The sequence below is a fragment of the Leptodactylus fuscus genome, chromosome 4 (assembly GCF_031893055.1).
Source record: "Leptodactylus fuscus isolate aLepFus1 chromosome 4, aLepFus1.hap2, whole genome shotgun sequence".
Lineage (NCBI taxonomy): Eukaryota > Metazoa > Chordata > Amphibia > Anura > Leptodactylidae > Leptodactylus > Leptodactylus fuscus.
Genome location: NC_134268.1, coordinates 205710337 through 205732635, shown reverse-complemented (window position 1 = coordinate 205732635; position 22299 = coordinate 205710337). Strand labels below are relative to the sequence as shown.

The following is a 22299-nucleotide window of genomic DNA, read 5'->3' as shown; positions in this document are numbered from 1 at the left end:
GGGCCACTATGGGGGATAATACTGTGTGCAGGGGCCACTATGGGGGATAATACTGTGTGCAGGAGCCACTATGGGGGATAATACTGTGTGCAGGGGCCACTATGGGACATAATACTGTGTGCAGGGGCCACTATGGGGCATAATACTGTGTGTAGGGGCCACTATGGGACATAATACTGTGTGCAGGGGCCACTATGGGGCATAATACTGTGTGCAGGGGCCACTATGGGGGATAATACTGTGTGCAGGGGCCACTATGGGATATAATACTGTGTGCAGGGGCCACTATGGGGCATAATACTGTGTGCAGGGGCCACTATGGGGTATAATACTGTGTGCAGGGGTCACTATGGGACATAATACTGTGTGAAGGGGCCACTATGGAGCATAATAGAGCGCGCAGGAATGCGTAGGAGGGGGTCGGTCGAGGTCTTCGGCGTCGGTTGGGGGGGACCCATGTCAAAAGTTCGCCACAGGGCCCCACCATTCCTAGTTACGCCACTGCACACACCAATGCATAAGAGTGACACAACGTGACGTGGATTACTATAGGACTGCAAAGAACAGAACTCGTGAGTTGTGTGTGGGTAGCTACACATAAATGTATACTAAATACACACTCCTATACAAAACTGCACGCTATCTGTTGTTAGCCCCAATTCTCACACTTCCTACCCAGCGTCACCTTCTCCTTACTGTCCTGTGGTTGTGGTGGGGTCTTTTCGGACCCCCGAGAGAGGGAGAGGGACCGGGAGAGGTAAGAAACATAAAAAACTGTTACTTACCTCTCCACGATCCATGCAGACTTTGGCCTAGTCGTCTGACGTCTCATGACCCTGGCCTGCATCCCAGGTCATGTGACGTCTGACGTAATTGAAGATCGACTACTTCGGAGGCCGACAGCGTAAGAGCCGGGAGATAGGTGAGTAACAGAGGTTTTTTTATGTTTTTCTCCCCCCGGGTCTCCGATTATTATACTCTGGGGTCTGAAAAGACCCCAGAGTATAATAATTGTTTATGGGTGTCCACTATGGGCTATAATACTGTGTGCAGGGGCCACTATGGGGGATAATACTGTGTGCAGGGGCCACTATGGGGGATAATACTGTGTGCAGGGGCCACTATGGGTGATAATACTGTGTGCAGGGGCCACTATGGGGGATAATACTGTGTGCAGGGGCCACTATGGGGGATAATACTGTGTGCAGGAGCCACTATGGGGGATAATACTGTGTGCAGGGGCCACTATGGGACATAATACTGTGTGCAGGGGCCACTATGGGGCATAATACTGTGTGTAGGGGCCACTATGGGACATAATACTGTGTGCAGGGGCCACTATGGGGCATAATACTGTGTGCAGGGGCCACTATGGGGGATAATACTGTGTGCAGGGGCCACTATGGGATATAATACTGTGTGCAGGGGCCACTATGGGGCATAATACTGTGTGCAGGGGCCACTATGGGGTATAATACTGTGTGCAGGGGTCACTATGGGACATAATACTGTGTGAAGGGGCCACTATGGAGCATAATAGAGCGCGCAGGAATGCGTAGGAGGGGGTCGGTCGAGGTCTTCGGCGTCGGTTGGGGGGGACCCATGTCAAAAGTTCGCCACAGGGCCCCACCATTCCTAGTTACGCCACTGCACACACCAATGCATAAGAGTGACACAACGTGACGTGGATTACTATAGGACTGCAAAGAACAGAACTCGTGAGTTGTGTGTGGGTAGCTACACATAAATGTATACTAAATACACACTCCTATACAAAACTGCACGCTATCTGTTGTTAGCCCCAATTCTCACACTTCCTACCCAGCGTCACCTTCTCCTTACTGTCCTGTGGTTGTGGTGGTGTCTCCAGTTTGCACTTCCTTTTTCTCTTATTTCACAATAACCGATGTTAGTTACATCTGGGCTTTCTTGACTATATTAGGGCACAACAACATTACCCTACATTACGTGCTCTTCTTTAGTCCATGACTATAGAGGGCAGAGCATGACCATGACTGACAGAAAAATACAGAAAGAATCATTTATCTACCAAAACTGTCTGCAAGGACCGAGAAGAACTGATGGAAGGCAAAGGACAAAGGTCACACCGAATATTGATGGGATTTACATTTCACTTTCCTTCATTCACTTAATTTGTTAATTAACAAAAATAACTATTAACCCTCAGATTTCTGAAAGCACTCCTATGTTGCAGCGCTCCCTATCTATACATTTTGCACAGTACTGTACTATTACCAATAATGGATTTGCTAAGAATCTGCTGGGAATGTTAGTCTTTACACTGGCGCTCTGGATTACAGTTTTAGGGAGCCTTCACATGGAGTATACGCTCCGCTCAACCTAAACGTAAAAGTCATTCAGAATGAGCACATAAAAACCAGCTTACCATTGACTTGAATGGGAGCCGGCATACGCGCGTAATACATTGAAAGCATAGGGAAAAAAGCCTCCCATTGATTTCAATGAAGAGTGCACGTAAGCCGGCTCCCATTCAAGTCAATGGGAGCTGCTTTTTACGCGCTCTTTCTGAACGTGTTTTTACGATCAGAATGAACGCAGCGTTACATCATGTGAAGGCTCCCTTAGGGAGCCTTCACACGGAGTAAACGCGCGTGTAGTTTTTGCAAAATACACGTGTAAAAATAAGACTCCCATTGACTTCAATGAAATTTTTTACACGTGTAAAAATACGCCAGTAAAATGTCATTGAAGTCAATGGGAATCTTATTTTTACACGTGTATTTTGAAAAATACACACGCGTTTACTCTGTGTGAAGGCTCCCTGAAAAAAAAGCCTTCCATTGATTTCAATGGGTTCTGCTAGCTTTTTTTTTTTCCACTAGCAGAATTTTCTGCTACTGTAAAAAAAAAAAAGCTAGCCGAACCGGGAGGCTTTTTTTTTTCAGTGTGGAAAATTCCACACCAAATTCATCACCATTTTCCTCTGTGTGTCACTCTCTTTTATGAAATACTTGCATGTCCTATAAAATATCAGTTCAGGACCATCTTAGAACTCTACATTGTGTTGTTCCTCTGTTATTACTTTTGGAATTCTATGAAAAAATCAACAGTTGGGTGTAACCAGTTGATTGCATGTATAGATCTATATAGATCTATAGACCCTGATACAAAGCAATTGTTGCTAGCAGTGTCAGACTCTACAGAGACATGTTCTATTGACAAGGTGATGCCCAATTGTTAACATTTACAGAAAGCTAGTGCACAGGGCAGGGCTGATAACAGCTCTGCTCCTATACAAGTACATGTACAGTACCCCAGTGGACGGGGCTGCAGCTCTGCCTCCATTACTTGAATAGAGTCAGAGCTGTTTTCGGCCCTGTGCACCAGCTGATCGTACCCGCACCGATTGGATACTGATGACCTATCATGGAAAACCCCTTGAGGCTAAGACCCAACATGGTGGGCTGCAGCAAAAAAGCGCCTTGGTAAAAAACATGGCCATAACGGTTTTGGAAATCTCAGCCTGTCCACTGTGCACATTTTTCCACGAGTTGTGAATGTAAAATGCTGCAACAACACACTCCAGGTCTGAAGCGCAGAGAGACTGACGTGCTATGACTGCACCTACAAATGAGAAGGATCCGTTAATTGCAGCCTTGACTATGTGTGATTTGTGGTGTATTGTGCGATGCCGCTTCCATGTCTCGGATGCTTGTACGAGTTGGAACTTGCTGTATGTTGGAGATAAATTGCTGATGTCCTGTCCTGCACTTTCAGCTCATACACCTCACCTCTGATCTTGTACTAGCCTAGGAAGCATGCAATATTATGGTATTACATGCCGAGGCTTTGTCTGTAATCGCATAGGTTATTGTGACAAATAGATATCTTCCTTCTCGACATACAATGTATTAGAGTGTGTGGTGAGTATATGTTATTACGTGGTTGCAGCGTTCATCACGTAGACAGATATGGAGCGGATATGACTACTTAGCAGTCCTGTCATCTGATTTACAAGATTTACTCTGCACTGTAAATTTGTACGTACAGAAATCGTATTCATTTATAAAGCGGCAACGTCTTCTGCACACTGTTCCCTGTTCCCATTGGGACTCACAATTCAAATTCTGCATTAAGGTCACAGTCTGGCAGCAACAAAAAAATGCTGCATTTTATGGCCCCTGCAAAGTGGATGGAATTCTAGCGAATCTGATCCAAATGCTGCAAAAAGTGCAGCAGAAGTGCTTTGATTTCCAAAACCGTCATATTTTTGGAAAGCACAACTTGTCAATTGTACCTATGAGAGATGAGCAAGTAGCATTCGATCGAATACCTCTGCGTGCAAGCAACCGAACACCAAGGGGTTAAACGCATAGAATATTCGATGCGCTTAACCCCTTGGTGTTCGGCCGCTTACACGCATACCTATGGCGGGGAGGTATTTGATCGAATACTCCTCGCTCATCTCTAGTACCTATGGAAACCCTGGCGGATTCTGTATAGGCACAATTAAAAATTCCACTTTGAAATCAATGGGAGGCTTTTTTTTCAGTGTACAAAATTCCACACCAAATTCCTCACCATTTTCCTCCGTGTGAATTATTACCTACTATAAAAAACCCTTTAACCTACAAGTATGTTTTTAGAGTGTGGGAGTGCATACCAGCTCCATGCAGATGTTGTCCTTGGTCAGATCTGAACCCAGAAATCGCTAATCCCTCGTAACGAGAAGGCTGCATAATTAATCTATAGCATAACAATGTGCCCATTAGCAGCTTTACAATACAGGATGCATCCTATCATTTATCATGTGCAGACATAACTTGTTGGATCAGAGCCAATAATTTTCCATACTATTCCTATTTCGAAACTTGTCCTTCCTTAGAGGTGAGAGAGATAAGGAGATAAGCCATTAGTAGATACTGCTGGCATTGGTTATCTCTTTGGTAACCCTGAAATCTATTACTTTTGTGTGGTCAGCCTAAACTTTCCCATATACTAGACATTTCAAATGACTAAAGAGAACAATTTAGACCAAGTTCGACCAACCGATGACTGGTATCTGTCACAATGTTTATCTGCCATATTGGATTTGTTGGGTGCCTAAAGACGTATCTGCATCCCATCAATGATAGCCTAGATCAAAACTGGCCATACACATAGCAGATTTTGAATGTTTGGTTGAAAATCATTTGTACAAAAACCTGTGAAGGTTCATCCCATACAGATGACCATCAAGTAAAATTGGTGGAAACCAAAATCGGTTGTGTTGGATTTTTTTTTAGATGTATCTAATCCTTTGTGTATGGGCTAGACCGAAAGAGTGAACAGTCATTCCATAAATTCATTAGTATTGACCAATTTTCATCCGTTCGTTTTCCCAATGTTTGGAGTAAACAAATGTTTGTTGGAACATTCATTCATTTGTGTGTTTGGAATAGTTGTCTGTAGAAATGATCGAAAAACATTCATTGCTGATGAATAATGGCGGCCTAAAATTTAATGTCTCTTCAAATCTAACATGTATGACCAGTGTAGAGTTCCACTTGAGGCTAAGGCCCCATGGGACGTCCCACAGCAACAAAGTGCTGCCGGAATAACCAAGGCGCCAACGGTTTTCCTCCGCAGACTTTTTGTTACACTTATACCTATGGGGAAACAGCCGGAGTTTCCATAGGTATAATTGACATGCTGCAATTTCCAAAACCGGCCCGGTTTTGGAAATCGCAACATGTCTGCACGGCGGTATTTACGGCAGAGTGGGCATGGGATTCGCTAAAATCGCATCCACTTTGCCATTACTGCAAAATGCTGCAATTTTTCCCACGGCATTTCTGCCAGTGTTTCCGTCCCATGGGACCCGGCCTAAATCAGCCAATGAAGGGAATGACAGATATTGGTCAACAATATAAGGTTATGTTCACACTGCTATTATAACAGTTCATTGTTCTCATTCGTCATAGGACATTAATGGTAGTAGAGTGATGGACGCCCTTTTGTCTGCATCCATTCTCATTGACTTTAACGTAATAATCATGGTGGACACTTTCTTCCATCATGTTTGGTTATTTTTGCCTTTTATACTTCCCGATACATACTATATGGGATAGAACAATTGTTCTTTGGGTCAATCCTCCCCTTCCCTCCTTGTTGACAATAGGTCCCTATTTACACAAGGCAATGTAGTGCCGACAATTTTGCATCTTTTATACCACATAAAAGATGCAATCAGCCAACAAATGGGCATTTGCTCATTTGTTGGCAGGCCATCAGCATTTACATGGGCCAATTATTGGGCAGGAGCATGCCTAAGAACGCTTACTCTTGATAATCGGGCCATGTAATAGAGGCTTAAGTCACGGCAGACCAGTTATTTTGTCTGTACTGTGGTTTTTACTCATGGTGTTGTTGTCCAAGACAACAAACGTCACATACTAACCATGAACAAGTCATTCAGAAAATGGCCTTATGAAATCCCTGGTGTATAGCGCGCTTAAGGCCATGTTCATGCTACAAGATAATCAATGGACACCATATACATGGGACGTACAAGTTACATATACCGGCTATATGTCAAGATTTCAGGAATAATGGAGGGAAAGTCCATCACTAATGTTATGTCAACAGGGCATCAAACATATAGAATTGGCTAAAATTTAAGACAGATTTTATTAGTTTATAAAGAATGTTGCATGTGGATTTCAGAGTTGACGATAGTTTTGTATATGCCTGAGGAAGAGGCCTAGAGCCTCGAAAGCTTGCAATCTGTCATCATTTGAAGTTAGCCATTAAAAAAGGTATCAACTACTGAAGATTCTCAAATTTTTTTTTATATTTCATAGTTGACAATAATAATACTGAATACTTTACCTAGTCAATTCACAAAATCACATAAAGATACAAGTACACTGAAGAGCAATCTTACAATCCATAGAATACAAAGCACAAAAGACTACAGTTTAGGCGCCGTTCACTTTGTGTTTTGGCTACAAGTTGGCATAGAGGTTTCTATAGGAAAACTGAAGGGTTGGAGGGAGATACATAATGCTGCATAACGATGGGATATTCTTCCTATATTATCGATTTTAACCTCATTTTTATTTATTTTTTAGTATATGACAGAATTGGATATATCTAATAATTTATTATTATTATTATTATTATTATTATTATTATTGTTATTATACTTTGCATACTTTAGAAGCTTTTATTTAGCTTCCAGATAGGAGAATATAAGGAAAATTTTTTTAATAATAATTCCAAAGGGTGAAATTCTAATATTTTATTTTAATTTTTATTTTTCTTCAACACATATACTCCCTACAGTGTTTAACTTTTTCTACATAGATTGAGATATAATATAAATAAATAATAATATTTCTAATTATTTTTAAGCTTAGATACATCCTATGGCCATAAACCACCTGCAGATTTTTTTTTTTAAAAAAATATATATTTAAGCAGCAAATTTATTAGTGTATAGATTAGTATCTTCATATACAGGGTATTACTTGTGTCCACACAAGCCCCCTCCTCCTGAAATTCACTGCCCGTGAAAAAAAAAAAAAAAGTCTATGCTGTTTTCCTAATGATTTTTTTCCATGTGCATCAAGTGGAAAAAAGCACATTAGGGCTTTGGCAATACAAGGATTTTTCCCAAAGGCACAGCATGATCGAGCTCTCTGTATAACGTTGCGAGGGTTTTCCTCAATTCTGTTTTTCAATAGGGAAAATACAGTCCCAGATATTCCCAAGATATTCCCTGGGAAGAGCCTGAAGGCTTTGGCAAAAATCGTAAAAATTTGCTACAAATGTTAAACTAGTTTCAGAACAAATTCCAAATGAAAAACAGAATAAAAAGCAAAAAATTTTTTTTTTTCAAATTAGTCTTTATTTTGAGCAGGTGTGTTCTAATGAACATCTGCACGGGATCCAGGTACAGATATTATATATACCATATATATATATGGCTTTTTAACCTAAAATATAAATTTCAAGCTCCTAAATGTCAGAAAGGAATCTCCAGTTGAATTAGTTCAAGACACTAAATAGTCAACACAGGGTAACATTTGTCTTCTACATTTTTTTTTTTTTTTTTAATTAACTCCATTTTTTTTTACATTTTTGGGATTTCAGTCCTCATGACATAAAAAAAATAATAAAAAAATAAATTATATATATATATATATATATATATATATATATATATATATATATATATATAGAAATTTTAAGGCTTGAGAGGAGCGACCTTGATAAAAACATTTTTAAAAAATATGTAAATTGATAACATAACAATAATAATTCACCAATGTGAACACTGTCTAAAACTGGCTAGACATGACATATATAAACTGCAATAAATTTGGTATTCATGGGGAGTATAAAAAAATAAAAATAGATTAAAAAAAAAACAGAACTTGCTTGGTCTGGATCTGGTTTATCTTCTTGGCAATGTAAGTCAAAAAATGTTAAACTGGTGAATGCGAATTAGAAAATCATAAAAACGGTGTTTATAATCTTCAGGGGAATACGTGGTCTAAATATAGAGAACTGCATGAAAGGATTACAAAGTCTGCTCTTTTTTTTGTAAGGAAGTGTATTATGTTAAATGTCTTACTAGGGGTCTTTAATCTACTGTTCACTTGTTAAAGATAACAGTGCACCCTACCTTTCACTCAATGGCAAAAAATATTTAACTGTGCATGCTGTCTATTAAATTAATTAGCAAGTAATCATCACACCATGATATCATAACTGAATGTAGGACGTAGATGGGGAAAACAGAAAAATGTTTTAATTCTAAATTGATCCTGTAATTTTTTTTTTATTATAATTGGATATTTTTCTTAGAAAGGCAAAATTTTTTTTTTTTTCTTCTTGATCCACTGATGAGGATATGGGATGTGTCAAAAGAGTTCAAATTAGCAATGGTGTTATGTTTTATTATTAAGATAATATGATACTTGGAGAAATGTGTGAATACATTGTGTCACTTGTGTATTTTTTAAATTTTTAAAAACAAATTAGACATAGTCACCGGGTGGTTTCATGCATGAGGTTTGGCACCGTTTGAAAATGAATGTTAGTTTATAGACTATAAATAATATTATATTATAAACATTATTTTTGGTGTTTTTTTTTTTTTTTTAACAAAGCTGTGTTTGTTTTTTTTTTGGTGTTTTCCCCCATAGATGTCTCTATTGGATGTTGCAAAATAAAAAAAAAATCCACCAAAAAAATTATAATACAAAGCTTTATTAAAAAAAAAAAGTGAGCAAAAATACAAATACAAAGCTTTATTAAGAAAAAAAAAAAAAAAAAAAAAAAAAGGTGAACAAAAAGTGTGTGTGAAGGAGGCCTTAATGAGATATACAGAAAAAAAAATGTTTCAGACCTGGTGACAATTACCCTCAGCATCTTGAAGTACTATATTTACAGCATCATTCTACTGCCGTGATGAGAACACTTATTCTTCTATCTTAGTGGTTAATTACATTTCTTGTATTTCACAATTTGAGCACTTGTTCCTAGGGGAGGAAAATAAAGTCATAGGACACTTAGTGAATTGGTGCAAATGGGAAGGGGAGGGGGGGGGGGGCGCACACATTTCTACAACAAAGACATTTTTATAAATGCATCTAAGGCTGTTTGCGGCACATATTTTTATAATTTGGGCACCGGAGCTTACCCGCTAAACTGATAATAAGGCCTAGACCTTGAGTCAATCTTTCTTGCATTAGAGCGGTTACTGCAATGTACAATTCAAGGCCAGCTCTAGCAAATAAGAAATTAATAGAGTGGACCCACTGCATGCACTTATTGAGTTGGCCTCACAAGGTACTAAAAAACTTACATCAGATATAATCCATCTATAACCCATATATCGTAACTTTGCCTCCAGGGCCTCTTACGTGGAAAAGTGATCAGCCAAATAATTGTTGGATCCCGAATAACCCCATGGGGGGCATTTATCACACCACTTGCGCCTATTCTCTTCGATTTTAGCCCCTTTGTTTATGGTGTTCGTGTAAGATGTATCATATTTTTGCGCCTATTTTTAAGGCTTTTACACAAGGCTTGGCCACTTTTTGGTTAGGTGTGGTTTAGCTAAATTTTTGGATGTGTCCCTTTTTTTTTTTTTTAAAAAAAAAGGAGTAACTGCAGTTTGAAACATATCTGACACCATTGGAATCGCAATTTCCAGGAGGTGAATTTTGCCCAATATTCATGATGCACCTTTGTAATAAATTAGGTGCACAGAATGCAAAGCAGAAAAAAAAATACAAAAAATTGTGCGCACGATAAATGAACTCTATTGTGTCATGGTACCCAACTAATGGTCGACAAAGGATAAAAAAAAAAAACACTTGAGTGCCATTCATCACAACTTTTATGTGGGCATAAAAAATCTAGTTAAAGGGGGAGTTCTGGCAACAAACCATAATATAACTGTATAAGTGGAGGGGTTAAGAAGCCATCATTTGTTCAATCACTTCTCATAATTGTAACATGGAATTGAAGGGATACGTGCCCTGATCGACTTGCTATATCGTTGATCACCCCTTGTTATGGGTGGTCCTTTGCCTGCGCTAGAGTATAACACATACATTTGCTTTCTTTTATAGTTGCATACCATATGGAGCACTGCAGAAAATATATCAAATTTTATTTTTTTTTTAAAATAAAATACATTAAAAAATAAAATATATATAGATCTTTGTGATTCTAATTTTAATTTTTTAATTAGTAAAATATATGCATAAATATAAATATATATTTATTATATTTTAATGAATAAGAATTAAAATTAGAATTGCAAATAAATGAATGCAATCCATTGATGGATCCCTGATTTTATATTATTTGACAAAATACACGTCAAATAAATTAATGAAATTAAAACTTTTGAGAATGAAGTCTTGGCACAAAATCTAATTTAATTTACAAAAAAATGTGAAAAATCCCAAAACAGCCACTGGTTACAAGGAATAATGGAAATTATGAGATTATGTAAAATGTATAGTAATAAAATAAAAAAAATTTGCTTGCTCATATGACGCTACTTATTATAATTCTCCAGAATAGAAAGACAATAGCCTGTCCACTACAAATAGACAGATCTTATCTAAGGAATGCCATGAGATAATAGGCCTTTGGTAGGTAAACAATGCCAAGGGAGAGCCATTGCCTCTGTATTATGTGTCAGGATTCTGTCCACTAGTGTAAAATAAAGAGGTTAAGGGTAAAATTTTCACTATCTCGTTAGTTCCTTGGCTCGATGAGAAGACATTTTCTTGGATTCACAACATCTGTGGCCTCATGCATACACTTGAGTTGAGCCAAGCTCTTTGAAGCGAGGATCATTGCATTAAATTGATGTTATTTGGTACAGAACCCCCCCAATTGCACTAATTTGAGGCACTGGACCGTGAGCTTCATTTATCATGTGAAAGATGCGTACACAATGACACAAAGTTGTGTACAAAGATGGTTCTGTTTTCCATAGAGTTTGATGTAGACAGTTTACAAACAGGCGGCATCGGTGGCATCAACACTATGGCTACCATGTTAGAGTTGGGTACAAATCGATACATCGAAACACGATGGCTATCCTCAGCCGTGCAAGATGTTGGAAATTTTGCAACATGCCTAAGATGCTGGTGGAGCACGTAACATGAAATCAGCCATTAGTCCCCCGAGCTATGCATGCCTTCTATACCTATATATCCGCTATTAAAATCTATGATAGGCCCCTCATTGTAGGTGTCAGCACTCGCTTATATTTATTGCTTGTACTCTCATAAAATCCTATTCATGCTCTCCTTTTCAGCAACAAAGAGGTTAATGATGAGCGGCTGCAGCTCTGCCTCTGCTTCCCAGCTCTGTAATCCAGAGCCAGCCAGCTGCCCCTCTCCTTTTACTATCACTGCACTGGAAATGGGTGGTTCTAGAAAGGGGGAAGGTAAGGCCACTTAACCCCTTGTACTTCAGACGTAAAGAGCAGCGCGCACGTGCATTGTGCAGCGATCATCTATCATGTCTGATACAGGCAATTGAATTTGTATTAATTTATATTAATTTGCAAAAATGCTGATTTTCCTAAAGAAACATATGTTTGGTACGACAACGCTGCTTGTTATGTGCTGTCTGTAGTGTTATCCTCTTATTATACCGGTTTGACTAGTTTTTATGCTTTCCCTTTACAAAACTGAATTGAATTTTTTCTATATTCAGCATACTCTAGGTATGACATTTTTGCGGCGTTTTGCTCCCACAAAGAACACCTGCACAGGATGCATGAATGTGTATTGCAGATTTTGTAGAGGAAATCTGCTGAAAACTGTACATATAGTACATGCGGATTCGGTTGCAGATTTGAGGTACAGACCCATTCATTTTTATGAGCCAAGACCCAGGACTGCAATTTTTTGGCCTTGTGTACGTGCCGTATTCGAGGACCGCAAATTATGAGATGTGACCTATTTATGGCCACATCATATAATATTCGTGATTGCAGATGACATACTGAGGTAGATTGTTGATCAGGATTTGCGGACTGTTAAGGATAAGTTCACACGGGGTTTTTTGGACTGGAACGTGAGGCCGAGGCTGCCTCAGGTTCTGGTCCAAAATACGGGTAGCTGTAACTGGATGCCGATACATTGCACCGGCATCCAGTCGCACACTCTGCTCCGGATTAGGCCCAATGAATGGGCCTAGTCCAGAGGAAGGAGTGTCTTCAAGCCGAATCGCGAGGCGACTCAGCCTGAACAATGAGCATCTCGCTTCTTTTTTACTGGAGAAACGGCTCCCGGAAAAAGCTCCTGAACGGCTCCTATTGATTTCAATGGGAGCCGTCTTTTTGGTCAGGATTTTGAGGCGAATATGGCGGGTAGCTGTAACTGGATGCCGATACATTGCACCGGCATCCAGTCGCGCACTCCACTCCGGATTAGGCCCAAATGATTGGGCCTAGTCGGGAGGGAGTGTCTTCAGGCGGAAGTGCAGTGCCGGGCATCCCGTCGCGGCTCTTTGTTCCAGATTAGGCTCAAAAGAATGGGTCTAGTCCGGAGGGTGCTGTCGCAAGGCGGATACCGCGGCTGAATCTGCGTGAAAAAGGGCATGCTGATTATTTTTTCCGTGAGCTCCAACATGCCGCTCACGGAAAAAAGAGCGCTAGCGGTCTACATAGACTTACATTGTAGGGGGCGGATTATGACATGGATTCATAATCCGCCCCTTCTTGCCCCGTGTCAACATGTTTTACCTCAAGTTGGGGTAAAACTGAGAATTGTGTCAAGAATATATTTAAATGGGACACATGGGGAAAGGTTATTCATAAATGAAACCCCTTAAGGCTAAGGCCCTTGCAGTTAGCCACAGCCAATAAACGTTTTTTTCCGCAACGTTTTTCACAGAAAGTCTGCAGAGTTTTCCTCTACAAACTTTCTGCTCCTATTCTACCTATACAGAAAACACCAGCATTTCCATAGGTATAATGGAAAACACGGCTTTTCCTCTGCAGATTTTTTTCTACAATGTGTGGATTGGAATAGCTAGAACCCCATCCACTTTTCAGGTAATGTAAAATGCTGCAGTTTCGCCATGTGCGGCACCAGCCTAAAAAACTGAATTGAAACAAAGTAATGGGGCGTTCACTCTTGAGTCCCTGTGCGCTCTGTGTCGTTCTGCTGGGTTTCCATCCTAATCCCCGGTAAAACTGCACTGGGGACGGCTTCCTGGCGGTCAGTTTTAAGACCCATTCATTTGTGCACACAGAGTTTTTTGCCACTGAATCCGCCCAGGGAGGAGGGGGCGGAGCGGAGAGGGCGGGACCGAGTGGAGGGGGTGGGGCAGGGAGGAGAGGAGGGGGCGGTGTTAGCAGGCAGAAAGCAGGCAGGGAGAGGACCTGCTCTCTGCTAAGCGTGAGGGGCGGCCGCTGGAGCAGCGCTGCGTCCACAGGGCCGCCCCAATCCACCGCTCTCTTCCTGTGCTGGGCTGCCGAGACGGTGACGCTAAGCCAGTCCAGGACAGCTTGTCCTGGACTGGCTTAGGTCAGCAAAAATGCCGCCCTCCCCCGGGGCCCCGACATAGCACTGCCTGAAGCGGTCGCTTCAGGTCGCCTCATGGGAGGTGCGGCGCTGAATCCGCCTAAATTCAACCTCCAAAAAAGCCTCCCAATAGAGTTCTATTGAGAGGCTTTTTTTTGGAGTCTGATTTTGAATCGGATTCAGCATCAAAATCAGCGCCAAAACACTCTGTGTGCACTGACCCTAAAACAAGCTGTTACCATCTCTGGTTACCCCAGGTACAGGTGTGAACCATTTTAGTATCATTTTTAGGACCACTTTTTAAGCCCCGTGCTCTGCAAAGGACACACGATTGGCACCGTTATAAATTTTTCACGTCTCAATTTTGTCCCAGAAAAAAACAAAAACCCAGATACGCTAAAGCAGACCTGGGCAAAGCCCGGCCCCCGGGCCACATCTGGCCCTCTGACTGATTCAGTCCGGCCCGCATAGCTTTGACTAGGGGGGCTTGTCTAGGGGGCGTATCTGGGGGGCGTGTCTTAGTGTCGGCCGAAGATGGAGATGTGGAGCGTATCATAAAGTACTGAGATGTAAGGTGAGCTGCAGGGGGGAGAGAGAGTGTGTGTCTGTATGTGTGCCTGTCTGTCTGTCTGTCTGTCTATATGTGTGTGTGTCTATATGTCTGTCTGTCTGTCTATCTATATGTGTGCCTGTCTATATGTCTGTCTGTCTGTCTATCTATATGTGTGTCTGTCTATATGTGTCTGTCTGTCTATATGTCTGTCTGTCTATATGTGTGTGTGTCTATATGTGTGTCTGTCTATATGTGTCTGTCTGTCTGTCTGTCTATCTGTATGTGTGTGTCTTAGCAACCTAGGGGTTGTGGGGACATATAATATACGGGTGACTGTAGGAGGATTATACTTTGGGGGGGGGGCACATGGAAAGATGATTGGGAATGGGTGGAGTCAACGTAGAAGTGGGTGGAGCTAAATTTGTCGTGGCACGGCCCTCTAGCATAGTCTCCATTTCTTATACGGCCCCATGGGAAAATTAATTGCCCACCCCTGCGCTAAAGGTAAAATTTGTATTTTTTCTTATAGAAAGATCCCTGTGGTGACAGAGGCCACAAGTATATGTTAAGCTTGGGACAAAAATGAGATAGAAACTTACCTTTACACCCTGCTATGGCAATGTACACATTAATAATAGATTTCCGTTTTTCTTCATATACGTTACATTATTTTTTTCTTTCCTTTTCGGACAGAGTGATTGGTGAGAAAACATGGAAAACCCAAAGAAGTCTAATACCAACGGAGAACGGCGAACCAAAAAAAGAAGGGCCCTGGAACCTTATGAAGATACAGTATGGCCTGCACGATAAGGTGACTATATATATATATATATATGTGACTGTAAGGGGTCATCACTGCAGACACGTATTGAGGCGTTGCCCATAGCAACCATTCAGATCCTGGGTGTTATGTAAGTGTAGGTGGAAAATGAAAGCAGTGACCTGATTGGTTGCTCTGGACACGCGGATGACTTTTCCCTTTTGCATGGTAAAAAATTACGTAAGTTTTTCCGCGTTTTCCTCTAAAGTCTCTTAATTATGTTTCTGGAAAAGTTGGGTGACTGTCATCATGGCTTCAATAATATGGGCCATTAGGCTTGTCGTTCAATTTCTTGCAGTAAATTTGCCTAGTTTGGACAATTTCACACTTGATGTTTTCCCGGGGCCAGAAATTATACAAATGAGACTCATTGGGGCCAAGGGTGCACCTCATATATTATGAGGTGTACCTTCCTCCGGGCCATACGGCTGGAGGGAAATGTATACTATTTCATAGCCGCTATACATTTTCCTCATTTACATTAGAATTTTGGCGTTAATGATAATAAATCTGGCAGGGCTCCTGCACGCCCCATTTTTGGGAAGATGGGGAGGGCAGCGCAAAAATAAATAAATCAAAAAGTCACAAATTGCAACCATTTTGTCTTGTACGCCACAAAACTGGTATACAAGACATTATAAATCTGCCGTAAATGGGTAGATTTATTAAAACTCTCTAAGGCTGGGGCCCCCCGTGGCTGCGGCGTTTTACAGTCACTGTGTTGTGGAATGCGGGAAAATACGCGGAAATACCGGCGGTGGGTATGGCCAAAGACTCTTACTATGAAAGCAAGTGGGGTTGCATTGCAACTTGCAGGTTGCTTCAATTGGGGCACTACAGTCGCAAGAAATTTATCAGGTTTGGATTGTTTGAAAACCATTCACTTTTATTATGTTGCGATGTAGCATAGTGAAAGTGTCATCTTCGGTTGCAATATTGTTGTTCGTCCAATAAGTCCAGCTGTTGATATTCCCTGTGCCATAACAATTTACCATGGGGCCCTGAAGCCAAACGTGTAATGGGGCTCCACTCTACCATGACCATGGAAAGAAGAAAATTCAGAAGAATGTGTGTAATTATTTTGGCGTCCTTTACACAGAGACATGGTGATTTTACAGTACAGATAATGTACACAGTGATGTCACAACACAGGGATAATACACATAGTGGTGTCATAGTACAAGAAAAATGCACACCGTGATGTCACAGTACAGGGGTAATACACACAGTGATGTCACAGTACAGAGATAATACACACAGTGATGTCACAGTACAGGATAATACACACAGTGATGTCACAGTGCAGGGATAATACACACAGTGATGTCACAGTACAGAGATAATACACACAGTGATGTCACAGTGCAGGGATAATACACACAGTGATGTCACAGTACAGGGATAATACACACAGTGATGTCACAGTACAGGGGTAATACACACAGTGATGTCACAGTACAGAGATAATACACACAGTGATGTCACAGTACAGGGATAATACACACAGTGATGTCACAGTACAGAGATAATACACACAGTGATGTCACAGTACAGAGATAATACACACAGTGATGTCACAGTACAGGGATAATACACACAGTGATGTCACAGTACAGGGATAATACACACAGTGATGTCACAGTACAGAGATAATACACACAGTGATGTCACAGTACAGGATAATACACACAGTGATGTCACAGTACAGGGATAATACACACAGTGATGTCACAGTACAGAGATAATACACACAGTGATGTCACAGTACAGAGATAATACACACAGTGATGTCACAGTACAGAGATAATACACACAGTGATGTCACAGTACAGGATAATACACACAGTGATGTCACAGTACAGGGATAATACACACAGTGATGTCACAGTACAGGGATAATACACACAGTGATGTCACAGTACAGGGATAATACACACAGTGATGTCACAGTACAGGGATAATACACACAGTGATGTCACAGTACAGAGATAATACACACAGTGATGTCACAGTACAGGATAATACACACAGTGATGTCACAGTGCAGGGATAATACACACAGTGATGTCACAGTACAGGATAATACACACAGTGATGTCACAGTACAGAGATAATACACACAGTGATGTCACAGTACAGAGATAATACACACAGTGATGTCACAGTACAGAGATAATACACACAGTGATGTCACAGTACAGAGATAATACACACAGTGATGTCACAGTACAGAGATAATACACACAGTGATGTCACAGTACAGGGATAATACACACAGTGATGTCACAGTACAGAGATAATACACACAGTGATGTCACAGTACAGAGATAATACACACAGTGATGTCACAGTACAGAGATAATACACACAGTGATGTCACAGTACAGAGATAATACACACAGTGATGTCACAGTACAGGGATAATACACACAGTGATGTCACAGTACAGGGATAATACACACAGTGATGTCACAGTACAGGGATAATACACACAGTGATGTCACAGTACAGAGATAATACACACAGTGATGTCACAGTACAGAGATAATACACACAGTGATGTCACAGTGCAGGGATAATACACACAGTGATGTCACAGTACAGGGATAATACACACAGTGATGTCACAGTACAGGGATAATACACACAGTGATGTCACAGTACAGGGATTATACACACAGTGATGTCACAGTACAGGGATAATACACACAGTGATGTCACAGTACAGGGATAATACACACAGTGATGTCACAGTACAGGGATAATACACACAGTGATGTCACAGTGCAGGGATAATACATACAGTGATGTCACAGTACAGGGATAATACACACAGTGATGTCACAGTACAGGGATTATACACACAGTGATGTCACAGTACAGGGATAATACACACAGTGATGTCACAGTACAGGGATTATACACACAGTGATGTCACAGTACAGGGATAATACACACAGTGATGTCACAGTACAGGGATAATACACACAGTGATGTCACAGTACAGGGATAATACACACAGTGATGTCACAGTGCAGGGATAATACATACAGTGATGTCACAGTACAGGGATAATACACACAGTGATGTCACAGTACAGAGATAATACACACAGTGATGTCACAGTACAGAGATAATACACACAGTGATGTCACAGTACAGGGATAATACACACAGTGATGTCACAGTACAGGGATAATACACACAGTGATGTCACAGTACAGGGATAATACACACAGTGATGTCACAGTACAGGGATAATACACACAGTGATGTCACAGTACAGGGATAATACACACAGTGATGTCACAGTACAGAGATAATACACACAATGATGTCACATTACAGGGATAATACACACAGTGATGTCACAGTACAGGATAATACACACAGTGATGTCACAGTACAGGGATAATACACACAGTGATGTCACAGTACAGAGATAATACACACAGTGATGTCACAGTACAGGATAATACACACAGTGATGTCACAGTACAGGGATAATACACACAGTGATGTCACAGTACAGGGCTAATACACACAGTGATGTCACAGTACAGGATAATACACACAGTGATGTCACAGTACAGGATAATACACACAGTGATGTCACAGTACAGGATAATACACACAGTGATGTCACAGTACAGGGATAATACACACAGTGATGTCACAGTACAGGATAATACACACAGTGATGTCACAGTACAGGATAATACACACAGTGATGTCACAGTACAGGGATAATACACACAGTGATGTCACAGTACAGGAATAATGTACACAGGGATGAATTGCACATAGTGGTGTCACATGCATACATTGTAATGTCCCAGTAAAGTAATAGAGGTACAGTCAGGGCTCGTTCACATCTGTGCCCGTACTCGTTCTGCAGGTTTCCGTTTCCTGCACAAAACAGGGGCAGGAGACGGGAACCTGCAGTCATGCTTCAAGCCCATTCATTTGAATGGGCTTGAAAAGTCTCCGGCTGTGTGCAGTGAGTGTTTTATGTTCTCCGCGGTGAAACCGTTTTTTTAAACCGGACACAGAGTCGGACATGCAGTACTCTGTGTCTGGTTTTTTTTTTTTAAAAAAAACGATTTCGCCGCCGAGCGCATAAAACACTCACCGGCGCACACAGCCGGACTCTGCATGCAGAAGACGGAAACCTGAAAACGGAGTTCAGGCGTTGGTGTGAACCCAGCGTCAGTTTTCCACATCCCCTTCCATCATCCGTCTACTGTATTTCACTAACTTACCCTCGGTCTCAGTGGAAATGATTCCCCTTAATTATTGGGCCCCATAGCAGCTGCTATGTCTGTTACCCTGGCAGTTAAGAGGATGCGCTTAGACTGAAATCTATACCAGCTCATAGCTGGCTCAAATAATGACAGATTTTTCAGATTGTGGCGAGGACGGTGTAAAAGCTTCACTGATCAATGATATTTGTGCAAATGGATTTTAAAATGCTGCAAACCTGAGGTCTGCAACATTTTCACCGCCAGTTTTCTAGGGTCCAGACTCCAGGCATCATAGTCACCTATACTGCTAGGAGTCCCTACCTCACCACAGAACGATTGTCCATGTTTTCAGTATGGGACATTAGTCTGGCAGTGAGGCAGGGACTACTGGCATCCTAGATAACTATGATACAAGGTCTCTGTTCAGGGTTTGACCCAGGAAATATTGTTCACCATCAGTATTGCTAGTATATGCCTCCCCGCCACATTATAGAATACATTACACTGGTACATACCTTTATTATAAATGTCACTTCTGAAGATTTGCAGTAAAACACGTTGAAAAATACGTGCAGTGGATGGGCTGTGATTTCCAAAACCGTCGATGTTTTGGAAATTGCATCGTGTCAATTACGATGCATTACTGCTGCGTTTTTTCCTGCAGCGCTTTTTGTTGCGGCCTTCTATGTGGGTCCTAAGGGTTGGTTCACACTAGCGTATGTATTCCGTCCAGGGAGAGTCCACATGGAGACCCCCGGACGGAATACAATCACAATCGCAAGCGATCTGCTGTCAAAGCAAACGGACCTCATAGACTATAATGGGCTCCGTGTGCTTTCAGTGCACTGCCGACACAAATGATTTGTGCGGGTAGTGCGCGGCAAGCACACAGAGCCCATTATAGTCTATGGGGTCCGTGTGCTTTGACGGTAATGTTGTGCAGGTTTATTAGCATTTATTCCAGTCTTCAAAAATTTCCCCATATTGTTTATAGGAAGTGAAACACCATTTTGCAGCAATAAATGTTCCAGAGTGGTTACTTGATTGCCAATAGGAGATTATTAAACGCATCGCAGAAGGAGTATTTTTTGTAGCTTCTTTGGTGCATTTAATCATTATTGCTGGTTATTTTTTTTAGTATGCAGCATGCTCGGGGATTAAGAAAAAAAAAACATGCAAAGACATGCAACCACAAATGCATGAAATTCAATATAATTAGGGGGCAACATGGTGGCTCAGTGGTTAGCACTGCAGCCTTGCGGCGCTGGAGTCCTGGGCTCATACTCCCGCTAGGCGTTTGTATATTCTCTCCATGTTTGCATGGATTTCCTCCCATTCTACAAAGACATACTGATAGGAAAAAAAAGACAATATAATTAATGATTTATTTATTTTTTACAGTCACTTAAAAAATGTAAAAAAAAAAACCTCAACCACTGCAACAAAAAAATATGTGCGTGAAGAAAGCCTATTGGTCTTTTTAGCTATTGGGGCATGTTGCAGTCCTTGCTGCATCAATAATCTCACAGTTTTGCTGTCAATTTGGGCTAAGGCCCCATGTTGCAGAAATACAGCAGCAAAAAACTCTGCATTTTACAGTACCAGCAAAGGGAATGAAAGTCTGGTTAATCCCATCCACACATTGCGGGGAAAAAAACACTGCAGAAAAGCTGCGTTTTTTTTAGCTGTGTTCCACAATGTGGGGCCTTAGCCTTACATAGTTTCAAAGTGAGGCTGAGGCCACACATTGCAAAAACGCAGCTTTTTTTGTTGTTGCAGATTTTGTTGCAATCTTTTAAGCCAAGAATGGCTACAAAAGGAAGTTCTTATACTTCTCCCTTCTTCCCAATCCACTCCTAGCTTTGACTCAAAAAACCGCAACAAAACGTGCAACAAAAAAAGCTGCGTTTCCACAGTGTGGGGTTTTAGCCTAAGGCTGGTGCCCCACGGGCCGGAAACGGGAAAAATTGCGGCGTTTTACAGTACAAGCAAAGTGGATGGGATTCTTGTGAATCCCATGCCAACTTTGTAGTACAAAACGCAGCGCAGACACGCTGTGTTTTCCAAAAATTATAGCTATGTCAATTATAGCTATGGAATCGCCGGTGGCTTTCCCGTAGATAATATTGTAAGAGAAAGTCCGTGGAGGAAAACCAAGCGACCTGTATGTTTAAAGCACAGCGATGCGTTCCTGCCGCGTCTCTGCATGTCATCCTGTGAGCCTTACCCTAAAGCTAAATTTACAAAAGAAAACCCCAAAACTGTATGTCATTTTTGCCAGGTGACAAGAACTGCATGGCATTGGCTACGTCTGAATATACCTTAACAATGAAGTAGAGGTTTTTTAATGTCTGATAGAAGAGGGTGATTTACATTTACTGGGATTTTAACAATTTTTTCAGGTAATTTTTATAAATTAGACCGAAAATTGCTAGTTTTCTTGCAGTTTTGGATAAAAATGGCGAAATGTTATTCAATGGAATTTTTTTTGCCTATTAACTACCGTAAATAATTACAAATGAAGGGAAAACCGTGATATCAGCAGCGCTGGTGCGAACACGAAGCACGGGAACCAAAATACTTTTTGTAGACTCTAAATGCAAAATACTCCCCATCGTCTCCCTGTCCTTGTCTCATGAGGCCGTG

General features: G+C 41.1%; 1 protein-coding gene across 3 annotated transcripts in view; it reads left to right on the top strand.

The window, feature by feature from the left end:
* The window catches only part of MLLT10 (MLLT10 histone lysine methyltransferase DOT1L cofactor), a 220057-nt gene that overhangs the window by 37124 nt on the left and 160634 nt on the right, over positions 1-22299 (top strand). For all 3 annotated transcript variants that reach the window (XM_075271697.1, XM_075271694.1, XM_075271693.1), the window contains exon 2: positions 15283-15400. In XM_075271697.1, the coding sequence (XP_075127798.1) occupies positions 15283-15400 (118 nt within the window). The remainder of the gene's footprint in view (positions 1-15282; positions 15401-22299) is intronic.